Source organism: Vulpes vulpes, unplaced genomic scaffold (assembly GCF_048418805.1).
Source record: "Vulpes vulpes isolate BD-2025 unplaced genomic scaffold, VulVul3 u000000663, whole genome shotgun sequence".
Lineage (NCBI taxonomy): Eukaryota > Metazoa > Chordata > Mammalia > Carnivora > Canidae > Vulpes > Vulpes vulpes.
In genome coordinates this window covers 140125-164534 of record NW_027325794.1, presented here as the reverse complement: position 1 = coordinate 164534, position 24410 = coordinate 140125, and the positions used below count along the sequence as shown (strand labels likewise).

Here is a 24410-nt window from a genome sequence, read left to right as displayed (position 1 = left end):
AGGAGCTGAAACAGGCCTGTAGCTGGCAGCCAGCAAGGAAAGGGGGACCTCTGTCCTTCATCTACCAAAAACAAAAACAAAACAAAAAAAAGATTCTACCACAAGGATGTGCACTTGCAATAGGACCTCAAGCCTCCAGAGGAGAATGTGGCTTGGCCAACATGGCCAACCTGATGGCTGCCTGACAGACCTATGCGCAGACACAGGAGTGTCCTCTTAAGCTGCCATGTTTGTCGTCATCTGTTAAGCAGCAACAGAAAAATGATATAGACCCTTCCACATCAAATGTATTTGGAGCATAACTTTGCCAGAAGAGGAAGAGAATACCCTGCCCATGGCCCTCGTCAACAAACATTAGTTAGGCCCACCTCTCCTGTTTGGTCTACAGCTAGTTGCCATCTACACAATGTCTGCCTACGCCCACTCACTGCGTCAATTCCTGATTGATGCTGGACACGAAGCCTGCAATTGACTTCCGCCGATTTACAATATCATGGAAACAGTCGATACCAATGAACATCGCATTCTGTAACTGAAATTTTTTAAAAAAGGTAAGACATTGAGTTAGAACACAATAGAAGCACAATTAAGCAACTGCGTTTAAGATGGTTGAGTCTTAAATTCCACTGAACACAAGTGAAATAAAGAGAAGGCAATGAAATCCAACGTACTCCTGTCTCCACCTTCCAGAGGGCTCCTCCCATCTTGCAGTTCATCTGCTGGGCAATCTTTGTCGCAATGGTCATCAGCGTCTGGGGTTTGTCTAAGGTCCGTGCCACGACACACTGGCTTGGGGTCGGACACTTGACACACAGGTATTGTTTTATGCCATCATACAGGTCTTTCTTTTCACTGGACAGCACGCAAAGGACCTTGAAAGAAAGCAACAAGACTACCGAGGACATGAAACCACAGTAATGGGAGAAGTGGATGTCACGTCAAGCAAACTACCTAGGTGGAGGAACAGAGTCTGTTCATTCAATCCACAGCTGGCCCAGGAGGGTAAAGGGTCTGGAATCCCATTCCATTCAATAATGGCGAAGGTGAGCATATGGAAGAGGAAAGAGCCTAGGAGCCAGGCATGGGCAATATGCATGAATCACTTGCACTTGCAAAGTCTTTACGTCCTGGCTATTCTGTTTCTAGGAGTTTATCATGAAGTTGACACAGAGGGTTAACAAGCACAGACTGAAACGTACCATCATCAGGAACGTCACCCCTTACATGATGGGTGCTATGTGAGAGCACTTGCCAAGCATTGTACTTGACTCAGTTAATTCTTCAATAACCTACTGAGATCAAGACTAGTATCCCCATTTTACCCCTAAGCAAATAAGCTCAGGAGTTATGGAAACTGTCTGATGTACAGGCAGCAGGGCAAGATTTCTAACACGTGCTCAGACCTCCAACAGGACATGGGGTCATAAGAAAGAGCAATTACTGTTTGGTTGCTTTCTAACTATAATGGAAGATCCTCAATGTATTATTTCTAACATGATGCTTCTAGGAAGATTTTTTGGGGATAATCCTCAATCAGACTAGGGAAATTCCTTTCTCATTTTAAAAATTTCTTTTCACATGAATGAATGTGGAATTCTATCAAATGCATTTTGTACTTTTTTTTTTTTTTTACATTTAATCTGCAATTATTTTTCGTATAATTCACTACACTGTTTCTTTTTCTGAAGATTGCATTTCAGGCTTACTGTCACCCTAGGCCCATGGTATTCTACTTTTTTTTTTTTATGATTTTTAATTTACTTATCTGATAGAGAATGAGAGTTATCACAGGAGGAGAGAAAGAGAAAGAGGCACTGAGCAGGGAGCCTGATATTCTAATATCATTGCTACTTTCAAGTTATTCTTTGGTTTTTGAATGTATATGATTTAATGATTTCTAATTGTAATAGACTGCAGTCAATGTGTGTGTTTGAAAGGACACCAATCCATTATTGGCTTAGGATTTCTCCATGCCTGTTGGGATCACTTAAAGATGAAGGCTAAACTAACTTATAGATATGCTTTTCTTAAAGCACCTAATCTTTTGGGTACAGATTACACACACACACACCTCCATTTATTTATATATACACATATATAAATATACGTATTTATGTATATTTCAATAGCTCAATAAGTCAGGCTTTTAAGTACAATTGCAAAATCTAGATTCTAATTTTTTCTGTGATGATTTCTGAGTATTCAGAGAGTGGTCAGCTAATGCATCCTACAATTTCAGCTTCTGGAATAGCATAGGCCAGTCTCCTCCTAAGAAGAGCTGTTCAAACTGATGAAAACACAGGGACTGTGCCTGTTTGGGGCTCAGGCAGTCTAACAAGGTCATAAAGAGTTATTAGGTTAAGACAGGAAAGAAGTAGGGACCCAGAGAGATGATCTCAGCAACTGAGGCCACTTTCTCCCAAAGTGTTTGCCCACTCTCCAGTGAACATGGCTGAAAGGTCAGAGACCATGAACAGGCTGACAGCCTCAGAGACAGGAAAGGACAGAAATTGAAGACAAGTCCCTGCCAAAGAAAGGGCACTTGAGATTAATTTTGAGTGGTAGACACTCAAGATCTAACAGATGAGATTTATAACACTACAAGGTAAGACAGGAAGCTGCTGTCAATGGGACACCTGAGTGGCTCAGCGGTTTAGCACCTGCCTTTGGCCCAGGGCATGATCCTGGAGTCCTACATCGGGCTCCCTGCATGGAGCCTGCTTCTGTCTCTCCTGTCTCTTTCATGAATAAATAAAATCTTTGTTAAAAAAAAAAAAAAAGGGTGGGGGCAGCCCCGGTGGTGTAACGGTTTAGCACCGCCTGCAGCCCAGGGTGTGATCCTGGAGACCCTGGATCGAGTCCCACGTCGTGCTCTCTGCATGGAGCCTGCTTCTCCCTCTGCCTGTGTCTCTGCCTCTCTCTATCTGCATCTGTATGAATAAATAAATAAAATCTGAAAAAAAAAAAAGGAAGTGCTATCAAATAGAAACTTACCATCTGTGTTTTGGAGGAAACATGATTTTCTAAGACGGTTGTATAGGACTGGACTGTATCACTTACTTCAAGCCTAGAAAATAAGTATATATCATCTGTATTCAAAAGTTAAGTATGTAACAAACGTTTTATGCAGCCAATGGAGCACCACATAAAAACAAGGTACAATGTTAAAAAAAAAAAAAAAAACTACTTTTAACTAATGGTCATGAAAGATTTACTTATTTGAGCGAGAGCTAAACCGCTGAGCCACTCAGGTGTCCCATTGACAGAGTAAAATCATTAAATCATATACGTTCAAAAACCAAAGAATAACTTGAAAGTAGCAATGATATTAGAATATCAGGCTCCCTGCTCAGTGCCTCTTTCTCTTTCTCTCCTCCTGTGATAGCTCTCATTCTCTATCAGACAAGTAAATTAAAAATCGTAAAAAAAAAAAAAAAAAGTAGAATACCATGGGCCTAGGGTGACAGTAAGCCTGAAATGCAATCTTCAGAAAAAGAAACAGTTAGTGTGGTGAATTATAGGAAAAATAATTGCAGATTAAATGTAAAAAAAAAAAAAAAAGTACAAAATGCATTTGATAGAATTCCACATTCATTCATGTGAAAAGAAATTTTTAAAATGAGAAAGGAATTTCCCTAGTCTGATTGAGGATTATCCCCAAAAAATCTTCCTAGAAGCATCATCATGTTAGAAATAATACTTTGAGGATCTTCCATTATAGTTAGAAAGCAACCAAACAGTAATTGCTCTTTCTTATGACCCCATGTCCTGTTGGAGGTCTGAGCACGTGTTAGAAATCTTGCCCTGCTGCCTGTACATCAGACAGTTTCCATAACTCCTGAGCTTATTTGCGTAGGGGTAAAATGCACACATAAGGGGAGGGGCAGAGAGTGAATCTTAAGCATACTCTCCACTGAGCACCCAGCTGGATCTGAGCCAAAACCAAGAGTCAGATGCTTAACTGACTGAGCCACCCAAGTACCCTGATAAGTTTGTTCTTAAAACAAAAATAAGTTCAATGTTTGGCTTCCTCAGCATGTATCCCAATAGCCACAAACTATATATCCCCAAAGCCTATTTTACAGTTAATTGGAATAGATTAGGCTTTTTTGTTTACAAACCTCCAGGGTTTTAATACAGTGACCAATTCCTATAATTTAATATAATCTGACTCCACTTTACCTCCGATTTGAAGATCGGTTGTTATAGATCTTAATTTCAGCTCTACTTACATTTTTGCCTCTCTCATAGCTATGCCCATGGTGGGTGTGACTTTCCGTAGACTCTGTACTAAGGATGAGGCCGCTCCATAATTTCTCGTAGGATAGAGTATTAGCCAATGATCTAGTGACTTCACATTGAGTAAGGGTCCACTTCTGGTCTCTCTCGACCAATCTGCAAACTGTGGATGGGAGTCAAACTGGAAGACATAGTATAAGACTTCAATTTTTAAAGAAATACCGACAAAGAGCCTTTCTATTGCAAATTCTTGCTACTTCCTACTGAAACGTTACAATTTTAAACTTTGGTCATAACTGAATTACATACTCTTCCCTTAAGATAGTGGTAAGTAATACTGGGATTCTATCATGGGTTACTCTGGATTGTTTGGATTCTAGCTATTTGACTCTTAAGGATATACTTGGCAGATTGTTTTGCCACGAGAGATGTCCACAACTCCAACCATGGTAAACTATAGAGTTTACTATATGCCAAGGATGTTACATGCTTTCTAACTGAACACCTGCTCGCTCTCCCCTAGAGAAAGGACAAACAGCCCAAGAAGAGAGAGCAGTGAGTTACTGACCTGACTTAGGTCCTCTGCATTATTATTCATTTGGCCCCAAATGACTGCAAGAGTAACTAGAACATGACCATTTTGAAGCTGTCTTACCGCTCTTCTTCCTTGAAAAATTCTTACTTCTTTCAAGATCCTTCCCGAGAAGGACACGAAGTTGGTATCAAATTTCAAATCCCAGAGTTGAAGTTCCCGTTGTACCTCCCTATTTCTGAAAGTTAAAATATTTCCACAGAATAGAACCAAAGGAAATAAGCAAAAATGATGATCCATTTGCAAAATTCTCCTTTAATCTAAGATGCCTTGTTGTTTGTCTTCTGTATTGACATGTTGCAGAGAGAGGGTCTCTAGTACTCTGAAATCATGTCCTCTCTCACATTTGTGCTTAGGGTATTTCTATTTTGTTCTTCCCCTCCAGACCTCCTCTAACTTTGCATCAATGGAACAAATAGAGTTGTTCCCACAAGAGGTCGTTTTCTTCCAACCTGTTGTTTTTTAGTTGGAGAATCTGAGATATCAAGAGTTCTGCACGGGTCTCATCTTCAGGACACACACACAAAGACACAGAGAGAAGAATAGGACTTACGTTTGTATAGTATTCATCAGTTTCCGTAATTCGTGCTGCCTTCTTTCTGGATCCAACCTCATATGAAGAGCCAAGTCTCTCATCACCCTGTAGTCTTTTCGCATTTTATCTGATAGACCTTTAAAAAGTTAAGAAGATATAGCTAAACAAGCAAGAATAAATACGTATGTGAAGAAGCCTTGATGATTTTATCTGGAAGAGGAAGAGCCAATGGAGAGAACACAGCTCTGGGTCATTATGGAGTACTGTGAGAAGCCTGTACTTCTACATCATAACATCTGGGGCTTGAAAGGGGTGGTCTTCTATGAGGACTGCATAAATCTGAAGTACCTGTCAGGTAGCATAGCTCAGGAACCAGCATTATAGGCTTATGGGGTGTGTCCTGTTGGCTCTTTTTCCATTTGCCTTTGCTGATCAACAGTGGCTGAGTTAGGTCAGTAACCTCTGTATTATACTGCTGCTCAAAAGAGGTGAGAAAGAACACTGGTGTGACTGTCAGCAAAGCCTAGTCAAGTCACCTAAATAGGTACAAAAAAGTCTGGATCACCAACAGAGGCCCAGGGGTGTGCTAGGAAGACTATTTCCCCAAGTTTAAGAACACGTTAAAGATACTCTTAATAGTCTCTTAATTTAGATGTCCCAGGGATGACCTCTTTTTTCCTTGTAAGCACACATGGCCCAGGAGAACAAGACTCTCATAAACATTGTGTTGGGGTCACTGTACCAGCCTTCTTTGACTTGCTATAGGTAAATGCAGGACCAAGCCTTGAATTACATATTTCTCACTATAGTACTGCCTTAAAAAATTAAGGATGTAATTAAGAACTTTGAAGAGGATTCCCACATTAATGGGGGACGACAAACCTGGTCACTCCTTGCAGCTGCAATACTACAGCTATTCCAAACATGCCTCCTGCATCATCGAAACTTTTCCGCCAGGAAAAGGCATTTGCCAAGACATCTATCCAGAAGCTCCTATCCCTAGGCTGCAATTCCTGTACAATAAAGTGCCTTTCCCCTCCCACATAAAGTGATGGTCTGTCATAGATCCTTCCATGCTGACCAGTGAGATCCTCATCAGTCACCAGTTAGCCACATGAATTCTGGTGGGATTGGTTAAGTATCTTGAGAATGTCAAAGGAGTTCCAGAGACAAGAAGACTTCAAATCCAGTGTTCATGGCGCTTTACCTCTGGAGCTGAACTACTACTTTTAATTCTCTGTAGTTATTTGAAAGGCAGCTGGGATTCACCTCCGTTCCCCTGCTTCTAGAGTCTTAAGGCAGGAGCTTGTGCAAGTATATGTATATACATGTGTGCGGAATCATGGCATCATTTTAGGGCCTCAATCACCACTCCCACCACTGAGACTAGCACAGCCTTTGTACAAGCTGTTCTGTCGAGAACTTTGAGAAACACACTATTAATTCTCATGGCTGTCCTGTGATATCCCATACGGATCTCCTACAACACCAACTTCTGCATCTCCACAGGAATTTCCTTGTCCCACTTTGCATTACTATGAAAGCTTTTCTGCAAGCCAGGATTGTGCTTTCCTTTTAAGGGCTCATCTATGGATTTCAGGATTTTTCTAGATCTCATGACAACACAACTAGATTGCCATCTGTTATTATACTGAGTTCCCACCAGGACATCCCAAGACTACTCAAGTCATTTCAAAGGTCGTCTCAACCAATGACCTTTGAAGTAAAATCTGGAGAATGAGCAAGCAAATATCAGCCTGATATCCCTGTCTGCAACTCCATCATAGGCTATGTCAACCCAACAATCCCCAAGCCAGCTCCTCACACAGAATCTCCCATTGCAATAAGTGATGCCAGCCTCCACTCACTTCCTCAGATAAAGCCAGAGACTCCTCTTACCATTACTCACTACATTTGAGCCATCAAAAGTCCTCTTGTCTGCCCCATCCATTCCCTTTCTAATCCAGGTTACCATTATCACTGATCTAAATAGACTTAAGCACCTCCCTACTGGTGTCCCTGCCTCCCTTTTTACCCGCATATTCCCTGTACCCATACATTCCCTGTACATTAGACCCACATCTGTAAAATAAAGTGCCCCATTTCATCTATCTGTATAGTCTCACTTAACGGTAAAATCCAATGTGTGTAGGTGGATAGAACTTTATACAGTGTGGCTCCCACGTCCTCCTCTGACGTCATATCCTGCAACCCTGTACACGTCCCACCCACAACTGGGTTTATTTCTTGACAGGACACTCTAGCCTTGTTTGGGATCTGGATACATCATGCCCATCCTGAAAGTGGTGTAAGAGACAATTCTTCTCACCAATCTGCACACAGCTTGCTCCTTTCTGACAGTCACATGCCAGCTACTCAGAGCTTTCTATGACCAGCAGTCTAAGCCACCAGACATTCTCCATAACACCTCTTGATTATCTGCATAGATTTCCCCCAATACATGCTTTCTTCTTGTCTGCCATCTCTCTTCCTGCTACAAGGATGCAAGTTCCTTAAGAACAGAGAACTCAGTAGTCTTACCAATGTATACCCAAGTTGTATAATGAGCACTCATTACATGCTTTCAGGTTAAACAAGTAAGTACTAAGCGTGGAGCACAAGTGGGGATGATGCCATAATAGCACCATACCCTTGAATGGCTGTGTACTCTCAGTGCTTCCAAGTAGCTAGGTTTTGGATTCCTAATAAAATTTAGAGAAAAAAAAAACCCCAGCTTATACTTTTCTAAGTTCTTTCCGTTTGCTATAAATATCTCTAACTCCTTGAATTCTCTCTTAACTGCCAAAGCTAGAGAACCAACCTCACCACCTAGTGCATCTTTGTTCATGAAGTTTACTTGTTTCTTTGTGAATAAAGATTGAGGAATCCGGGATCCCTGGGTGGCGCAGCGGTTTGGCGCCTGCCTTTGGCCCAGGGCGCGATCCTGGAGACCCGGGATCGAATCCCACATCGGGCTCCCGGTGCATGGAGCCTGCTTCTCCCTCTGCCTATGTCTCTGCCTCTCTCTCTCTCTCTGACTATCATAAATAAATTAAAAATAAAAATAAAAATAAAAAAATAAAAAAAAAGATTGAGGAATCCATGAGTTATGAGATTTAGCACACAAGTGACATAATTTCTGATAGTAATTTTTCACTTTTTCATTTTGAACCAAGTCCTAGAGAGCTGAAACTTCTACATAGGTGAAGTCCTCATATCTGAAATTTTGCCATATTTTATTTTCAACCCACCAATCCATCAACATGTTTAAAACTATCATAGCCATGTCCAAGACTCATTAAAGAGGTCTTATTGGAGCCATTCTAATTATGTAACATATATACAAGGTACCCAAATACATGGACAAATTCATGTAAGTTATAATACCCTCCAAGAGAAACCCTGTAATATATAGATTTTGACTTATGATCTAACATGTGACTATCAGTTATACATAGGAGACATATTTGATTAAATAAGAAAAAATATTTAGACATACTGAAATAAAAGATTGCATACCTCCCTGTAGTAGTCTACAAAGGTGATTTCAGCACCACCTGATTTCTTAAATTTGGTTCTGGGATTATCCTCCCAATTAATAGCATCCACCCTATAGGTTTTGTTGTTATACCTGTGGAATATTCACAATATATGGTATTATTCCTAATGTATTTATAGCATGGGATCAGGCAAGAATTAATAGGCTTTAAATCCTACAGGTAATTGCAGGATATATCAGCTTTATTATATTCAATATATTCACCGAGTTGTACACTCTTCAACACAACCCAAACACCACAACCACGAGCAGTCACTCCTCATGTCCACTCAACTTCCCCAGTCCTTAGATAACTGCTAGTTTAAAGTCCATCCTATACGTTTGCCTACCTGACCTGTTGCATAGGAATTGAGTCATACGATATGTGACCCTTCCTGACTGCCTTCTCCCACTCAGCATAATGTCTTTCGAGATTCATTCCTGCTATAGCATATACTTGTACTTAATTCCTACTTATTGCCAAATAAAAACATAGCATATCTATAATGGGATATATGTTTCAGCGGATGAACATTCAAGTTGTTTACACTCTTAAGCTATTATGAATAATGCTGTCAGGTCTACAAAATTGGTACATTGGCCATAAGTTTTCATTTTTCTTGGGTACATAACCAGGAATAGAACTGCTGGATCACATGGCCACACTATATTTAGCATGTTGAGGAAGTGCCATACTGTTTTCCAAGGAGATCATACCATTTCACATTTATACCAGCAACGTTTGAGGGTTGGTTCTGATTTTTCACATCCTTGCCAACATTTAGTATCTGCTTTCTTAATTTTAGCCATCCTAGTGGGTACGAAGTGCTATTTCACTGTGGTTTTACTCTGCATTTCCCTCATGGCTAATAACATTGAGTATATTTTCATGTGATTATGGATCATTTTTATATTTTGTTCAGAGAAATGTTGATTCAGATCCTTTACCCATTTTTTAAAAGTTATCTTTTGACTTGTACCTGTTCTTTACTTAAATAGATGCAAGTTAGGAGATTGAGAGAAAACAATTGCAAATCACCTTTCTATCCATTGTTTTTCACTTTTGACTTTGAAGAACAAACGTGTTTAATTTGATGAAGTACAATTTATACTTTTCTTTTGTCATCCCTTCTCTGTTGGTGTCCTATAAGGGTTTTGCTCACCTAAAGAAGATTTACTCCTATAGTTTCTTCAAAGACTTTTAAACTTTTAACACTTACATTGAGGTCTATTTTGAGTTTATCTTGGAGTGAAATTGGAGTTAATTTTGTATATTGTGTCAGGAAGGGCCAGGTGGATACCCAGTGGTCACAGCAATATTTGCTGAAAGAGTATTCCTTCTCTAAACTGTCTTGACACTCTTGTTGAAAAAAAGAAACTGACTATAAACTGACTTTGGGACTCAATTCTATTCCATCAATCTTTTCATCTGTCCTTTTGCCACTGTCTTGATTACTAGCTTTATATGTTTTGAAATTAGGGAGCAAAAGTCCTCAACTTTACTCTTAAGATGATGTTGCTAAACAACTTTCAATCCACACTCAAAGTGTCTGGTTTAAAGGGAGAGGAAAAAACTAACTTCAAGTGGAAATTTGCCCATAGGTTCTATCTAATTAAGCCCTGATTTTTTTTTAACTAGTTAGACACAAAGCAAAAGAAATTTGGAAGGAATATATTCTGTTATGTGCAGGACAGGGTTCCACAAGATGACTGGATCAGCATTAGGAATTAAGAACAGCGAAGTCTACAAATGACACGTATCCCTCTCTCATGCAATAGACCTAGATGAGAAAAGCATGGACTGACTTGGCCATTGCCATGCCAGGTCAGCTTCTGAACTTTAACTACTGAGTGGTTTGAGAACTATGGGAACATCTTCTCGGGGTGGGGGTGGTGATCAAAGTAATGGGATAGGTTTGTTGTTGTTTTTTTTTTTTTAAGCAGACTTACAGTGTAAAAACAATTGACCCGATTAATTCTTTAGAAACTTGCTCAACATCTTCCTTTCTGGTTTGTGGATCACGAAGACCTGTTATTAAATCATAAGCTGTTTGCATTCGGAGCAGTTTATGGTTCACATCAGCACAGAGGGTAATGCTGGTTTCATACTCAAGAATAGAAGTAACGTATCCAGGCCAGATGACCAGCCTGCAAATAGAACACGTTAGATGGGATTATCAAACTCCAAGCTCTGAGTATAGAGCAAGTGTCACAGGGCCCTAAAAAGGCACTTGAGAGTCAAGCCGTTTCATCTCTTATTTTTAATAAGAAATGGTCTTTTGAAGGACCTTTCCAATAGAGATTTACCTGCTGTGCTAGTTATACCTAATTTTTGTTAAACCATTTTATCATCAACCACAGGCTTACACATATATACCTACATATGTATGCATGTGAGAATCTATGGGATTTAGATGTATACATTACAAACATTACATGAAACTATTTTATACCAACTTGTGATCGAAGAACTCAGTGGCCTCTTGCTTGTTATAATAGTTGCGACCAACTTGCTTCAAATTCATCTGCTTCAAAATTCTAAAAATTGAAGAATAAGTTTTGTTGAAATAGTATGAATATTAAGCATTTGGTAATACACATGAGGATACATTAGGGGGAAAAATCTGCCAGCAACTTTGTATTACACATAATAAACAGATGTACCTGGTACAAGTAAATTATATTGTGAGGTAGATATTAAGGTCCATTTATCCTCTGTTTTCCCCTCCTTTCCCTTATATACAACAAACTGTCATGGAAAGACCATTAGGATATCCTCCATTCCCAGAAATGAACCAAAACATCTTTTGCAGATGACGTGCCTCCAATTTGGGATATTTGTCCACCACTGTTACTACAAAATAAAAAACCAGTGCATTTGCTCTAGGGAGAAATATGCATAGGCATGCATACTCGATGTATGCTCCTCCTTCCAGGCAGGTCCAGGCACAGGATATGGGGGTAGGCAGGGAGAATACTGAGGATAGGCCACAGAACTTAAGCATGTCTAGGTGAGGGTCAAGTCCCATTTCATCCCCAAGATCCGTTGCCCTCTCAGGATGAGGAGGTGTCAAGAACATGAAATTCTAGGAGCAAATGTCTATGTTCAATGCCACTGACACATGAACACAGTCATATCTCAAGGAAACTAAAGCTTATAAACACACCTTCTAAAGAGAATGTTGTAATAGCGTAAGCAGTCTGGTGAGTTGGGTGAGAGTTCGCTGATGAATTCAATGGTCAGCTTCACAACCTGGTTTTTCAGTAGGCTGACCAATTCCGTTTTCTGAGATAAAGAAAAAACAAGAGGGTCTAGCAGTCCTTCCGAAGACAATAAGCTCATTATTGAACCACAAATCAATAGGTCACCTGGGTATAAAACACACCAGTGTGACACATGCAGGGACAATACAAGACTTATAAGGCTAAAGTGAGGAGTCAGAATTAAACATTTACAACTACTTTTTTTTAACTTAAATGAGCTCCTGTAGATTATCCATTTGGTAAATAGATGTTTATTGAAAAAATATTAAGTCCTTCTAATGTTTTTGCTGAAAGATAAAAACTATTCAATACTTCATCAGCACTTGACCCATATTTGCCTTTGAAAATGTAAAAACATGTATATATTTTGCTCTCAGATTCATTTTAAGCACTGACATAAAAAAAAGCACTGACATGAGGCAGGAGGGAACATCAGTGATAAGCACACATGGCACGTGGGTGTTACAAATCCCATGGGCAAGAGATCTTCAGGTCTCCTCAAATCGTTGTACAAAAATGGTATTTGCTTTAAAACAGTGAAGATGTGAGAGGAAGAGAACAAAGGTCAAGAAAATGTCTAGGGTGACTGGGTGGTTCAATTTGTTAAGCATCTGCCTTTGGCTCAGGTAGTGATCCCAGGTCCTGGGATTGAGCCCCGAGTTGTGCTCCCTGCTCAGTGGGGAGACTGCTTCTCCCTGTTCCTCCGCCCTCTTGCTCATTCTCTCTTGCTCTATCAAGTAAATAAAATTTAAAAAGAAAACATCCAATAACAGTACTTAACCGGCAACAGTAGCTTGTGAGGTAATAATAAAGAGCTCCCATCAAATATATGGCACTCTCCAATAAATGCTTTATGCTGCAAAAGCAATTCTGAACGAACTTTTCCATCCTCGATGTCTGGCATGTAGTCAATGTTGTACTTATATGTGACCTGCTGGGGGCGGGACGTCACTCGGAAATGGTTTGTGAATAGCTTTACAGGTCTACCCAGCGTGCCTGCAAAAATGAATTCACGTGTCAATAATGAAACAAGCAGACTGACTGTACCTAAATAATGTGGACATCCCAATACTGAAAGCCAAAGTTAGGCCAAACAAGGATATTAACCACCAAACACATAAACATTTACATACAGCTGATGTCCAGAGTATGTATCATCCATTTAGAGGAGTCCTCACTCAAGCAGACATTTAGAGAGTTAAAATAGAAGATTAAAATATTTAACAAGAGATCAGAAGAAAGATCTCTAACACAAGGCTTCCAACAGGGGGAGTGGGTGGGGAGCCAGAATAATGTAAATGTTGTAATTATGCTTAGGTTTCTTTTATCTAAAGTCTCAGTGCATTCAAAGAGCTGGGTCATTCTGTCTTAGTGGCTATAAAAGGAAGAGAAAAATGGAGAGTCCATCTAGGACTCTCTAATAGTCTCTGTTTCTGCAAAATCAGGTGCCATTACAACAACGTAAGCAGATTGGGAGGTTACCTCCACTCACAGTGATGGGATGAAGTTTTACACACACTCTTAAACACAAACATGCACAGGTTTCACGTGAACAATTCCCTCAGGCTGGGTCGTTAATGGCCAGCATACCTGTCGTGGACTCTCTAACATGTTCCAAGTACTGTCGGGTATCCACCACATGGTCTCGAAAAATGCCCCCAAAATGCTTTCTCTCCTTCAGTGAGGTTGCCCGCAGTCTAGTCGCCAGCTGGAGTTCCTCTACATGGAAACGGATGTGAAAGCCATGAGTCTTATACAATAAAAAAAGGGAGGAAACATAAAACCACAAAGGACAATATTAAACACCAGCTATTAAGTAAAACTAAGTTGAGGTCGCTGGAGTTAGGAAAGTTAGGACTGTCCAACAATCCAAAGGGTATTTCAGTCATTGGTCACCAGAAAGGGGGAATGGGACCTGGAAACCCCTCTGAACAAGAGCCCACCCCACATCAGTGGCCGGCCTGGCCAGCCCCACATCCATCCCCATGGAATCTGCTTTTGCGCCAGACACTTGTCCGGAGTGCAAGCAGAAACTTTGTCCTTAGCCAGCAGCTTTATAGGCCAATCACTTGGCACCTCACTGCCCTCTCAGGAGCACTGGAAAATGCTGACTGAATAAGCAGTTTATAAAAAAAAAAAGTGCATGAAATTGCCTTTGATACAAAATAACTGAGATGTTCTTTTTAACAGCTACTGGAAAAGGCTCTATTTTTTAATTACATTGAAATATGCGTACAGACTTTACGAGGCACCATTTGGAGGACAAGACAAAGCAGTCTTTCAAATACCCTGAAAGAGGGGATTTATGAAGATGGAGGAGTAGGGTCCTCACCTCACCAGGTCCCCAACTTCCCGACAGAACTTCCAAACCATCCTGAACACCTACGAATGTGACCTGAGATTTAAAGAGAGAACAGCCGGAACTCTACAGAGAGAAAAGTTTTGGCTTCTAACAAGACAAGACAGGAAGGGGGAAAGGGAAAGGGAGAAAGGGAAAGGGGAAAAGGGAGAAAGGGGGAAAGGGGGAAAAGGGGAAAGGGGGAAAGGGGGAAAGGGGGAAAAGGAGAAAGGGGGAAAAGGGGAAAGGAGGAAAGGGGGAAAAGGAAAGGGAAAGGGAAAGGGAAAAGGAAAGGGAAAGGGAAAGGGAAAGGGAAAGGGAAAGGGAAAAGGAAAGGGAAAGGGAAAGGAAGGAAGAAGCCTGGGGCAGGTGGGGGGGTGGGGAGCTGCAGGCCAGAGGAGATGGCTCCAGCCTGGCGGGAAAGCCTGGGCGCCCCTAGAGCCCAGCCCCGGAGAGGAGGGGTGTCGGGCTGAACCCCAGGAGGGGCGGCGGAGCCCCCAGGTTCCTGGGGTCACTAGCAGACGAGGCACGCCCGGGGCAGAGCGCCCCAGGCCCGCGGGCCCAGCTCGGGACAGCGCTGGAGCCGCAGGCGGCGGGGCCTCAGGGAGAAGCAGGGGGGCAGGCGGGGGCTCCGGGCGGGCGGGGCGCTGCACCTGCTGCCTTCGGGCGCCCGCCGCGGCCCCGGGAGCGCGGTGCAGGCAGCACAGGCCCCGGAGCCCAGGGCCCGGGGGACACGGCCGAGGTCCTGCCTCCCCCCGGGGCGGGTGGAGGCTTCACAACTGCAGAATTAAGATCTCATCAGGCTGAAGTTAAAAATCAATTAAATGAGGTGCAATCCAAATTGGGGGTCCTAATGGCAAGGCATAAGGTGCTGGAAGAAAGAATGAGCAACACAGAAGACTCCTTGATGGCAAGGAAGGAAGCTGAGGAAAACAGAGAAAAACAATGAAAGGACCACGAGGAAAGGTTAAGGGAAATACATGACAGCTTCAGAAGGAAGAATTACGTATCACTGGGGTTCCAGAGAGCACCCAGAAGGACAGAGGGCCAGAAAGCATATTTAAACAAATCCAAGCTGAGAGCTTCCCTAATTCAGGAGGGGAATAGGCACTCAGACCCAGGAGATAGAGTGGTCCTCCCCCCAAATCAATAAAAACCGTTCAACACCTCAACACTTAATAGTGAAACTTGCAAATTCTATAGAAAAAGAGAAAATCTGTAAAGTAGATAGAGGCAGCAGATTCTTAACGAATATGGGGAGAATTGTTACATTAATAGCAGACCTCTCCTCAGAGACCTGGGAGGCCAGAAAGGGCTGGCGGGATTGATTCAGGGTCCTAGATGAGAAGAACATGCAGGCAAGAAAACTCTATCCAGCAAGGCTCTCATTCAGAATAGAAGGAGAGATAAAGAGCTTCCAAGATAGGCAGAAACTGCAAGAATATGTGACCACCAAACCAGCTCTGCAAGAAATATTAAGGAGTATCATAGGAAAATTAACATGCTTCCAGAAAATTTGTTCAGGTTTAAGTGAGCAGTTGAGATAGAAATGATTTATATATGCTGTGATTTAGTCTATGGGTTTATTTGAAAATTAGTCACCATGCAGTCTGTTTTTATAGTGTATGCATAATGATTGTACTATATAGGAAGGATGACGTGGTGTTACATTATCCCTAATAGGAACAACGCTTTTAACTGTTAAAGAGTAATCTTGCTTTCCTCAGGAGGGGGGAAAAACACCCCAACTCTATACAGCTTCAGACATTCTGTACAATCCCTTAGAGGATGGGGCTTCTGCACACACTTTTGGTCAAAGAAGAGACTAAGGGCACATCTTTTGAAAACATTCTAATGAAATGACTCATAAACCCATTCCACCTATAACTGTAATTTAACTCAAATACCAATAACTAGAGCTTGGCTCAGCAGGGATTCCTTAGAGCGAGGCATAAAGCCTTGTGAAGGAAGCTGGGATATGCCACCCCAAAATATATATGTATATATATTTTTGGGAAGAGGAATCCAGAAACAAATCTTAGTGTTAATGTCTTCCCATATATTTACCTTTCCAGTATGCCGCCCTTGATAGTCTAAAATTGCTTTTCTTTAGGCTATCATTTTTTCTACAAATGTATTATTGTTCTTTGCTGAAGACGCTATAAAGCCGGCAGTTTTAAGCTGCTGCTTTGAGTTCCTCTTTATTTTTGATTTCTTCGGTGTGATGTGCACTGCAAACCTTTATAAATTTTTTCTTTTGATGATATCCTCTTGGTAATGAGTCCCCCCGGGGAGAACCTAAGATGCGTAGATGTGGAGTTTAGCCTCCCCCAACACCAGCACTCATTCTAGTTGTATCCTCATTGGAAGAACGCAGGCAAAAATGAACTCTTTGCTTGGTTGGCAATTAGCCTGGGGCTGGCCATCCCAGAGATGCAGCTGCCTACATGAGATTGTGAACTTATTGCGTCAGCTACACTGGTAGACTTTCTCCTAATATACTGAACACTGGAATCCTCAAATAAAAACCCCAAAAGATCCAAGGTCTTTCTTTCATGCAGAAAGGATTCTGTACATCAAGAACCAGGCATGTTGAGGTTTTCAACCTAAGAATCACTTGCTTTACATGGCGGTAACGTGCTTTTTATATGAAGAAATAAGAACCATTTACTTAATATCATATAGCTAGTTTTCTATCAGATTATCTTGTTTCTCACGAAACAGATTTTATACCATCTATATTTAAAGCAGGCTATTGAAAGAACTTCAATCCTATTCATCAATTACTGCTTTTTGGATTGATACTTAGTAGATAGGAATTCTTTCAGAAATTACATATGGCACATAATCCATATGTCACTGTTTTTTGTGAATCTGGGTATCTGGATCTCTCAGACATCCATCTCCAAGTATCTCATAGGCCTGGATTTTCTGTCCTTTTTCTCTCTGCAGCCTATATTCCTGCTTTTACTTACAAAAGATATAAGTATCCCATCCCTGATTCTTATATTTTAATCAGGTAATGATTATTGACTATCAAATATTGTCATCAACAACATAATGTGTTCTATTTGCCCCTTTCCAAAGACAGATCTTAATAAATTACAAGTAAATAACAAGAACACAAGTCTCATTAGTCACAGTGGTGCTTCACAATTAAACACAAGATGTATCATCAATAAAATCCATGTTTTTCCATATTAACTTGAGAGGGATAAATTGTTCATAGTGAAATATGAAAGCAACATATGGGGAAATTGACAGGGCTGCACCGGTTAAACAAAGTTTGTTCAAATAAAAAGATTAAATCATAGATTAATCTGCTTAGAAATATGAAGAGGATACTTAGTATTTACATAGCAAATGATAAAACTGACATAGAGAAAAAGTCATTTGTACAGAAACTTGTAAAGAGCTTGAAAACCTGTTATATACCAAATATTGTTAGGTCGGTCATTTCTGAAATTTTATATTTAAAATTTTTTTGTTATTAGACACAAGTGCATCAAACACAGCTTTGACAAACAATTGTTTAGCAAACAATTAAAATGTATGTGATCCTATAAACAACATCTAGGCCAAGAAAAAGAACATTGCCTTACTCAAGAAACCCTCAAGCAATCACTTTCCATCATTCTGCAAGAACCCTATCATAACTTAGTAATAATTTCCTTATTCTGTTTGTTTTACTATCAGGTGTACATCCCAAAGAATGAAGTTTAGATTTACCTGTTCTTAACTACCCCCCAAAAATCACATTATATGTATTTCTATGTCTTACATCTTTATCACAATTTATCATAAGATGCAGTTATGTTCTTGAGTGTGGTTGTGGTTAAATTATTGTTATAGGTCTTAATTATAATATTGTAATGATAATACCACACTCTATGCATTCTGTTGTTGAAAAATGTTTGGATATTACTCCCTACTGTCAAACTATTTTGAACAATGCTTTTCTGAAAATTATACATACATTTGGGTACATGCGGATATGAGTTTCTCAGGGGTTAAGATACAGTAGGTCACAGTTTATGTTTATTCCAGTCCTACGTAGATTAAGAATAAAGTGCTTCCCAAAATGTTGGTATTATGACGCTATTTAATTTAAAGATAAATGTTTTATTTTTGCTTCATAAATAAAATTACTATAGGTTTGGGGAAAAAACTTTAAAATACAGACTACAGTTTCTTTGTATATATTTTACTAAAAGTTAATCTAAACTTGTGGAATGATGGATAGTTCTTAGGAATATGTATAGAAAGTTGATCCATAATTGAACATGTTTTTTTTTTAAATTAATTTTTATTGGTGTTCAATTTACCAACATACAGAAAAACACCCAGTGCTCATCCCGTCAAGTGTCCACCTCAGTGCCCGTCACCCATTCCCCTCCAACACCCGCCCTCCTCCCCCCTTCCACCACCCCTAGTTCGTTTCCCCGAGTTAGGAGTCTTTATGTTCTGTCTCCCTTCCTGATATTTCCCAACATTTCTTCTCCCTTCCTTTATATTCCCTTTCACTATTATTTATATTCCCCAAATGAATGAGAACATACACTGCTTGTCCTTCTCCGATTGACTTATTTCACTCAGCATAATACCCTCCAGTTCCATCCACGTTGAAGCAAATGGTGGGTATTTGTCGTTTCTAATCGCTGAGTAATATTCCATTGTATACATAAACCACATCTTCTTTATCCATTCATCTTTCGATGGACACCGAGGCTCCTTCCACAGTTTGGCTATTGTGGCCATTGCTGATAGAAACATCGGGGTGCAGGTGTCCCGACGTTTCGTTGCATCTGAATCTTTGGGGTAAATCCCCAACAGTGCAATTGCTGGGTCGTAGGGCAGGTCTATTTTTAACTCTTTGAGGAACCTCCACACAGTTTTCCAGAGTGGCTGCACCAGTTCACATTCCCACCAACAGTGTAAGAGGGTTCCCTTTTCTCCGCATCCTCTCCAACATTTGTTGTTTCCTGCCTTGTTAATTTTCCCCATTCTCACTGGTGTGAGGTGGTATCTCATTGTGGTTTTGATTTGTATTTCCCTGATGGCAAGTGATGCAGAGCATTTTCTCATGTGCATGTTGGCCATGTCCATGTCTTGCTCTGTGAGATTTCTCTTCATGTCTTTTGCCCATTTCATGATTGGATTGTTTGTTTCTTTGGTGTTGAGTTTAATAAGTTCTTTATAGATTTTGGAAACTAGCCCTTTATCTGATATGTCGTTTGCAAATATCCTCTCCCATTCTGTAGGTTGTCTTTTAGTTTTTTTGACTGTATCCTTTGCTGTGCAAAAGCTTCTTATCTTGATGAAGTCCCAATAGTTCATTTTTGCTTTTGTTTCTTTTGCCTTTGTTGATGTATCTTGCAAGAAGTTACTGTGGCCGAGTTCAAAAAGGGTGTTGCCTGTGTTCTCCTCTAGGATTTTGATGGACTCTTGTCTCACATTTAGATCTCTCATCCATTTTGAGTTTATCTTTGTGTATGTGAAAGAGAGTGGTCCAGTTTCATTCTTCTGCATGTAGATGTCCAATTTTCCCAACTTTTTTCCCAATTTTCCCAATTTTTTTCTGTATGTTGGTAAATTGAACACCATTTATTGAAGAGACTGTCTTTCTTCCAATGGATAGTCTTTCCTCCTTTATCGAATATTAGATGACCATACATTTCAGGGTCCACTTCTGGGTTCTCTATTCTGTTCCATTGATCTATGTGTCTATTTTTGTGCCAGTACCACACTGTCTTGATGACCACAGCTTTGTAGTACAACCTGAAATCTGGCATTGTGATGCCCCCAGCTATGGTTTTCTTTTTTAAAATTCCCCTGGCTATTCGGGGTCTTTTCTGATTCCGCACAATGAACATGGTTTTAATGCCAAAATAAATTAGTAAAGACGTGATCATTTGATTCTTATGTCTTTGTTTTTTATTTGTTTATTTATTTTTTATTGGTGTTCAATTTGCCCACATATAGCATAACACCCAGTGCTCATCCCATCAAGTGTCCCGCTCAGTGCCCGTCACCCAGTCACCCCCACCCCTTGCCCACCTCCCATTCTACCACCCCTTGTTCGTTTCCCAGAGTTAGGAGTCTCTCATGTTCTGTCTCCCTTTCTGATATTTCCCACTCATGTTTATGATTCTTATGTCTTTGAAATGTACTGTACTTACCCCAGAAATTTCTTTCCGAAAAGATATAATAAATTATTTAAAGCATTTAAAATTTTTTCTCTGTGCATTTCCAAATGGGCTTAACTAGGAAATTATTCAACTTTTTCAGAATAGCTGACATGATTAGCTCTATATGATTTCTGATCACTTAAAGTTTGGTAATTTAAGGATAATTTATAATTCTCTAGAAATCCACAAGTTTCTTTAAATTCAGATGTTCACTTATATTTTTATCACAAAATTCCTTCATCTCCCAGGGAACTACCAATCAAAGATAGAGTCAAGGATATATTTTAATGTAATTATAAAACTAAAGGTTCTAGTTTTACAACTCTAACAATATTTATCAAGCGAAGTGAAATAGAATAGTCAATAAATTAGTCTACTAGAATTATTTTAGATTGACAGATGATTTAATTTGGTATCATATCTCAATCATTTACATATGCACGCATGTGTACATGTATATATCAAAGAATTAAGTCACAGTTCAGTGTTTTGATTTTATCTTCATGAGAGAGCTATAGACTATACTCTTGAACATCTACTTAACTTGAACAATCTACTTAAATAAACTGACTCCTCTAATTATTTACAGTATACAACAGTATTGTCCCCTCTATGTTCCTTTTATGTAAAATCTATGTCTAATCACTGTGCATAAAAGAAAATGTATGGTACAGAATTTGATGACAGTGAAAAATAAGAAGTTTAAAATGATCCCTCCTGTCTAGACACCATTTGAATCGTAGGCACTTGTTGTGGTACCATGTCACTGTCTTGTCAGCAGGCACAAATGTCTGATACCAACTGTCATTTCATTGGAAAATAATATCCCTTTAAAATTTTTCAATCAAGAACTTGCTGAAATTTTATTTTATTTTTATGTTTATTTTTTTTTAGAACTTGCTGAAATTTTAGGGGAAAACATCAGAACATGGTTCTTCCTTTAAGTACCAATCAATTTTCAGAATAACTCCAAATTTCTTAAAATTGTGTCTGCTTTTATTTAACATATAACTTTACTTTTATAAATCTTTCTTCTCTTACATATGACTCCCCAAGAATTACATCTTTAGTCTTCTGCTTTTTGAATATAATATATAGTAATTCCCAATGAATCACTTATTTCTCTACTTTCAATTTTATACTTAAAAAATAATTGGGAAATTTAATATAAAAATAAGCTCCTTTCTAAGGCCATGTTTGCCTGTTTTGACACCTTGCTATATGTTTCATCAATTCCTTAAACTCAACATGTGGAATTGGACTAGAACTTCAACCTTGGTTAGGAGGAAATAACAAAAACAAAACAAAACAAAAAAACCTCTTCTGTGTTAAACAATTAGACAGCAGACAAAACATAAGTAACATTTTTCAAATACTGGACAACAAGCAACATAGGACTATGACCCCTGGCATAAGTGAACCACAAAAAAGATGAGCCCTTCAATTGTACCAAACAACAAAGGAGGGTTAGCTGTAATGGAATCAAGCCATCTTGCCAAGTTGCAGAGATAGAGACCAAATTTTGGGAGCAGTCAAGAAAACTAGATTTGACAGGTCAGAATAAGAGAGCGGAGTGGGTAGTTGCAGAGACACACAACTCTGTAAAACCTCAAAGAATCTCCCAATTCTGTCACTGAGTATTGCTCTGTACATTTCATGAGAAGAAAATACCAGAAGCCTTGGAAAGAGCTACAGGAAAGGAGTAGAAAAGTTCCTGGAGCTCTCACAGGGCTGAGGATAACTCATGTGTCCACTTGCCAGTGTGGAAAGATCTAGTGATACACAGGGCATTAAGTAGAGTCCTCAGGATACTGCCTTAGTTTTGAAGCTAAATTAAGTATAAAAATTTCCCAAGACTTTTCTTACCAAGCTTAAAAACAAAGGACTTGGTATATTAACAGAGCATACATTCATGTAATTGGATTGCTAGAAAATGAAGGACACAGAGTAAGAACAAAATATTTGAATAACAAATAGCCAGAATTTTCCCAAGTTGCTAAAAAGTATATACACACAGATTCAGGAAAAATAAGAGTCCAAAGTAGTATAAAAAAGTAAAGCAGGCTACGGAGCCTGGCTGGCTCAGTCAGTGGAGCGAGGGACTCCTGACCTCAGGGTTGTAAATTCAAGTGAAATATTTGTAACACATATATGTGATAAAGGACATGTAAGTTGAATATCTAAATAAACTTACTACTCCTTAGTATGAAACCAAGTAACTTAATTAAAATGGGGTTTTGATTTTATCATACATTTCACCATAGAAGATAAACGAACGGAAAATACACAGGAAAGGACGCTCAACATCATTAGTCATTAGGAAAACACAAACCAGATCACATATGATAGCACTACATGCTCAGCAGAATGGCTGAAATTAATAAAACCAATAATACTAAGTTTTGTTGAAGATGAGGGACAAAATGATTGTAAGAAATGAAATGTGCCACTGCACTTTGGAGAGTGGTTTGGCAGTTTCTCAGAAAGTTAAACTTGACTTTCCTAATGATCCAGCAATTCCTCTTATAGGCACTTACCCAACAAAAATGAAAATATATGTTTACACAAAGAACTATATTTGAATCTTTAACACAGCTTTATAAATAATAGCCAAAACCTGGGCATAAAAACAAAGTGTAACTATTTTTACATCAGAGAATACTGCTCAAAGGTGAGAGGGAATGTACATTCATACAAAAGGCAGAGGAAATAAGAAGGTAGTAGGGAACATTTGAGTCCACAGACATCACACAGACAAAGACATATGGAGGGGTGAGAGGACGTGGCATTCAGTAAGTACCTATTAGATAATTGGATAAGTTACTGTTTCTCTTGTATTTGAGTCATTTGGTTTGAACATTGAGTCAGAAGATACAGGCAGCTCATGGTAGGATTCAGAATCTGATTTTCTTGTAATATTTATAAGTATTTTGACAGGGTAAGGAAAAATCTTGCACAATTGTTATGATGATTAAGTGTTTAACTGTGAAGACACAACAGTGTCTGGGACAAAGTAACCACTGCATAAATGCATGCTATTGTAATTATTAGGCCAAATAGATTTGTCTTTTAGAAAGATCTCTCATCCCAGAGTGTACAGGACACGTATGGGTGGATGCAGTTACACGCTGGGAAATAGTGGCAAGGCATTTTCAATCATTTACAATGGAGATATTGAAATCCTGAAGCATCTTCTGTCTTGCCTGGACACCTGGAATGTTCATCATTCTCTCCTGCTATGGTAAACTATCAAATCCTATCAATTTTTCTAGATGCATGTGAAAGTTTATATTTTTCAGTGAAGCTCATCTACACCACCATAATTTCAACATCATCTCTCCTTCGTAATATTATTCCATTGACTCGATACTTTTAGTGTTTATAACTCCATCTATTATATATATAATTTACATATTGATGATCTCTATCCAGTGACATAAGACAGTAAAGTAATGATTATGTTATGAATTCTAATGATTATGAACTACAAAGCAATGGCAGGTAAAACTTTTAAAATAATTTTCTTTGAAAAAATTAATTGTATCCACAAAAATATTTAGATTTTCAGTATTTAATTTAAAAAAACCTGCCTTTTTCTCAAAGGAACAGCATTGAATTAGTTATTATAATGGAAAAGAAAAGAGTAGGTGAACTATGGATAACAATCAATCATTTGAACTAAAGTAATTAATGATTTTGATATATTTTCATCGATA

The 24410-nt window shown here is 39.2% G+C and overlaps 1 protein-coding gene across 1 annotated transcript in view; it reads right to left on the bottom strand.

Moving 5' to 3' along the window:
- Nucleotides 1–24410, bottom strand: part of LOC112912808 (piwi-like protein 1) — a gene marked incomplete at its 5' end in the record, with an annotated part of 98653 nt that overhangs the window by 6419 nt on the left and 67824 nt on the right. Inside the window, 13 exons of the mRNA XM_072745690.1 lie at nt 429–532; nt 672–872; nt 2995–3067; nt 4233–4420; nt 4895–5009; nt 5385–5502; nt 5715–5841; nt 8886–8997; nt 10855–11052; nt 11362–11442; nt 12072–12190; nt 12950–13164; nt 13759–13887. Of these exons, the coding sequence (XP_072601791.1) occupies nt 429–532; nt 672–872; nt 2995–3067; nt 4233–4420; nt 4895–5009; nt 5385–5502; nt 5715–5841; nt 8886–8997; nt 10855–11052; nt 11362–11442; nt 12072–12190; nt 12950–13164; nt 13759–13887 (1780 nt within the window). The remainder of the gene's footprint in view (nt 1–428; nt 533–671; nt 873–2994; nt 3068–4232; nt 4421–4894; nt 5010–5384; nt 5503–5714; nt 5842–8885; nt 8998–10854; nt 11053–11361; nt 11443–12071; nt 12191–12949; nt 13165–13758; nt 13888–24410) is intronic.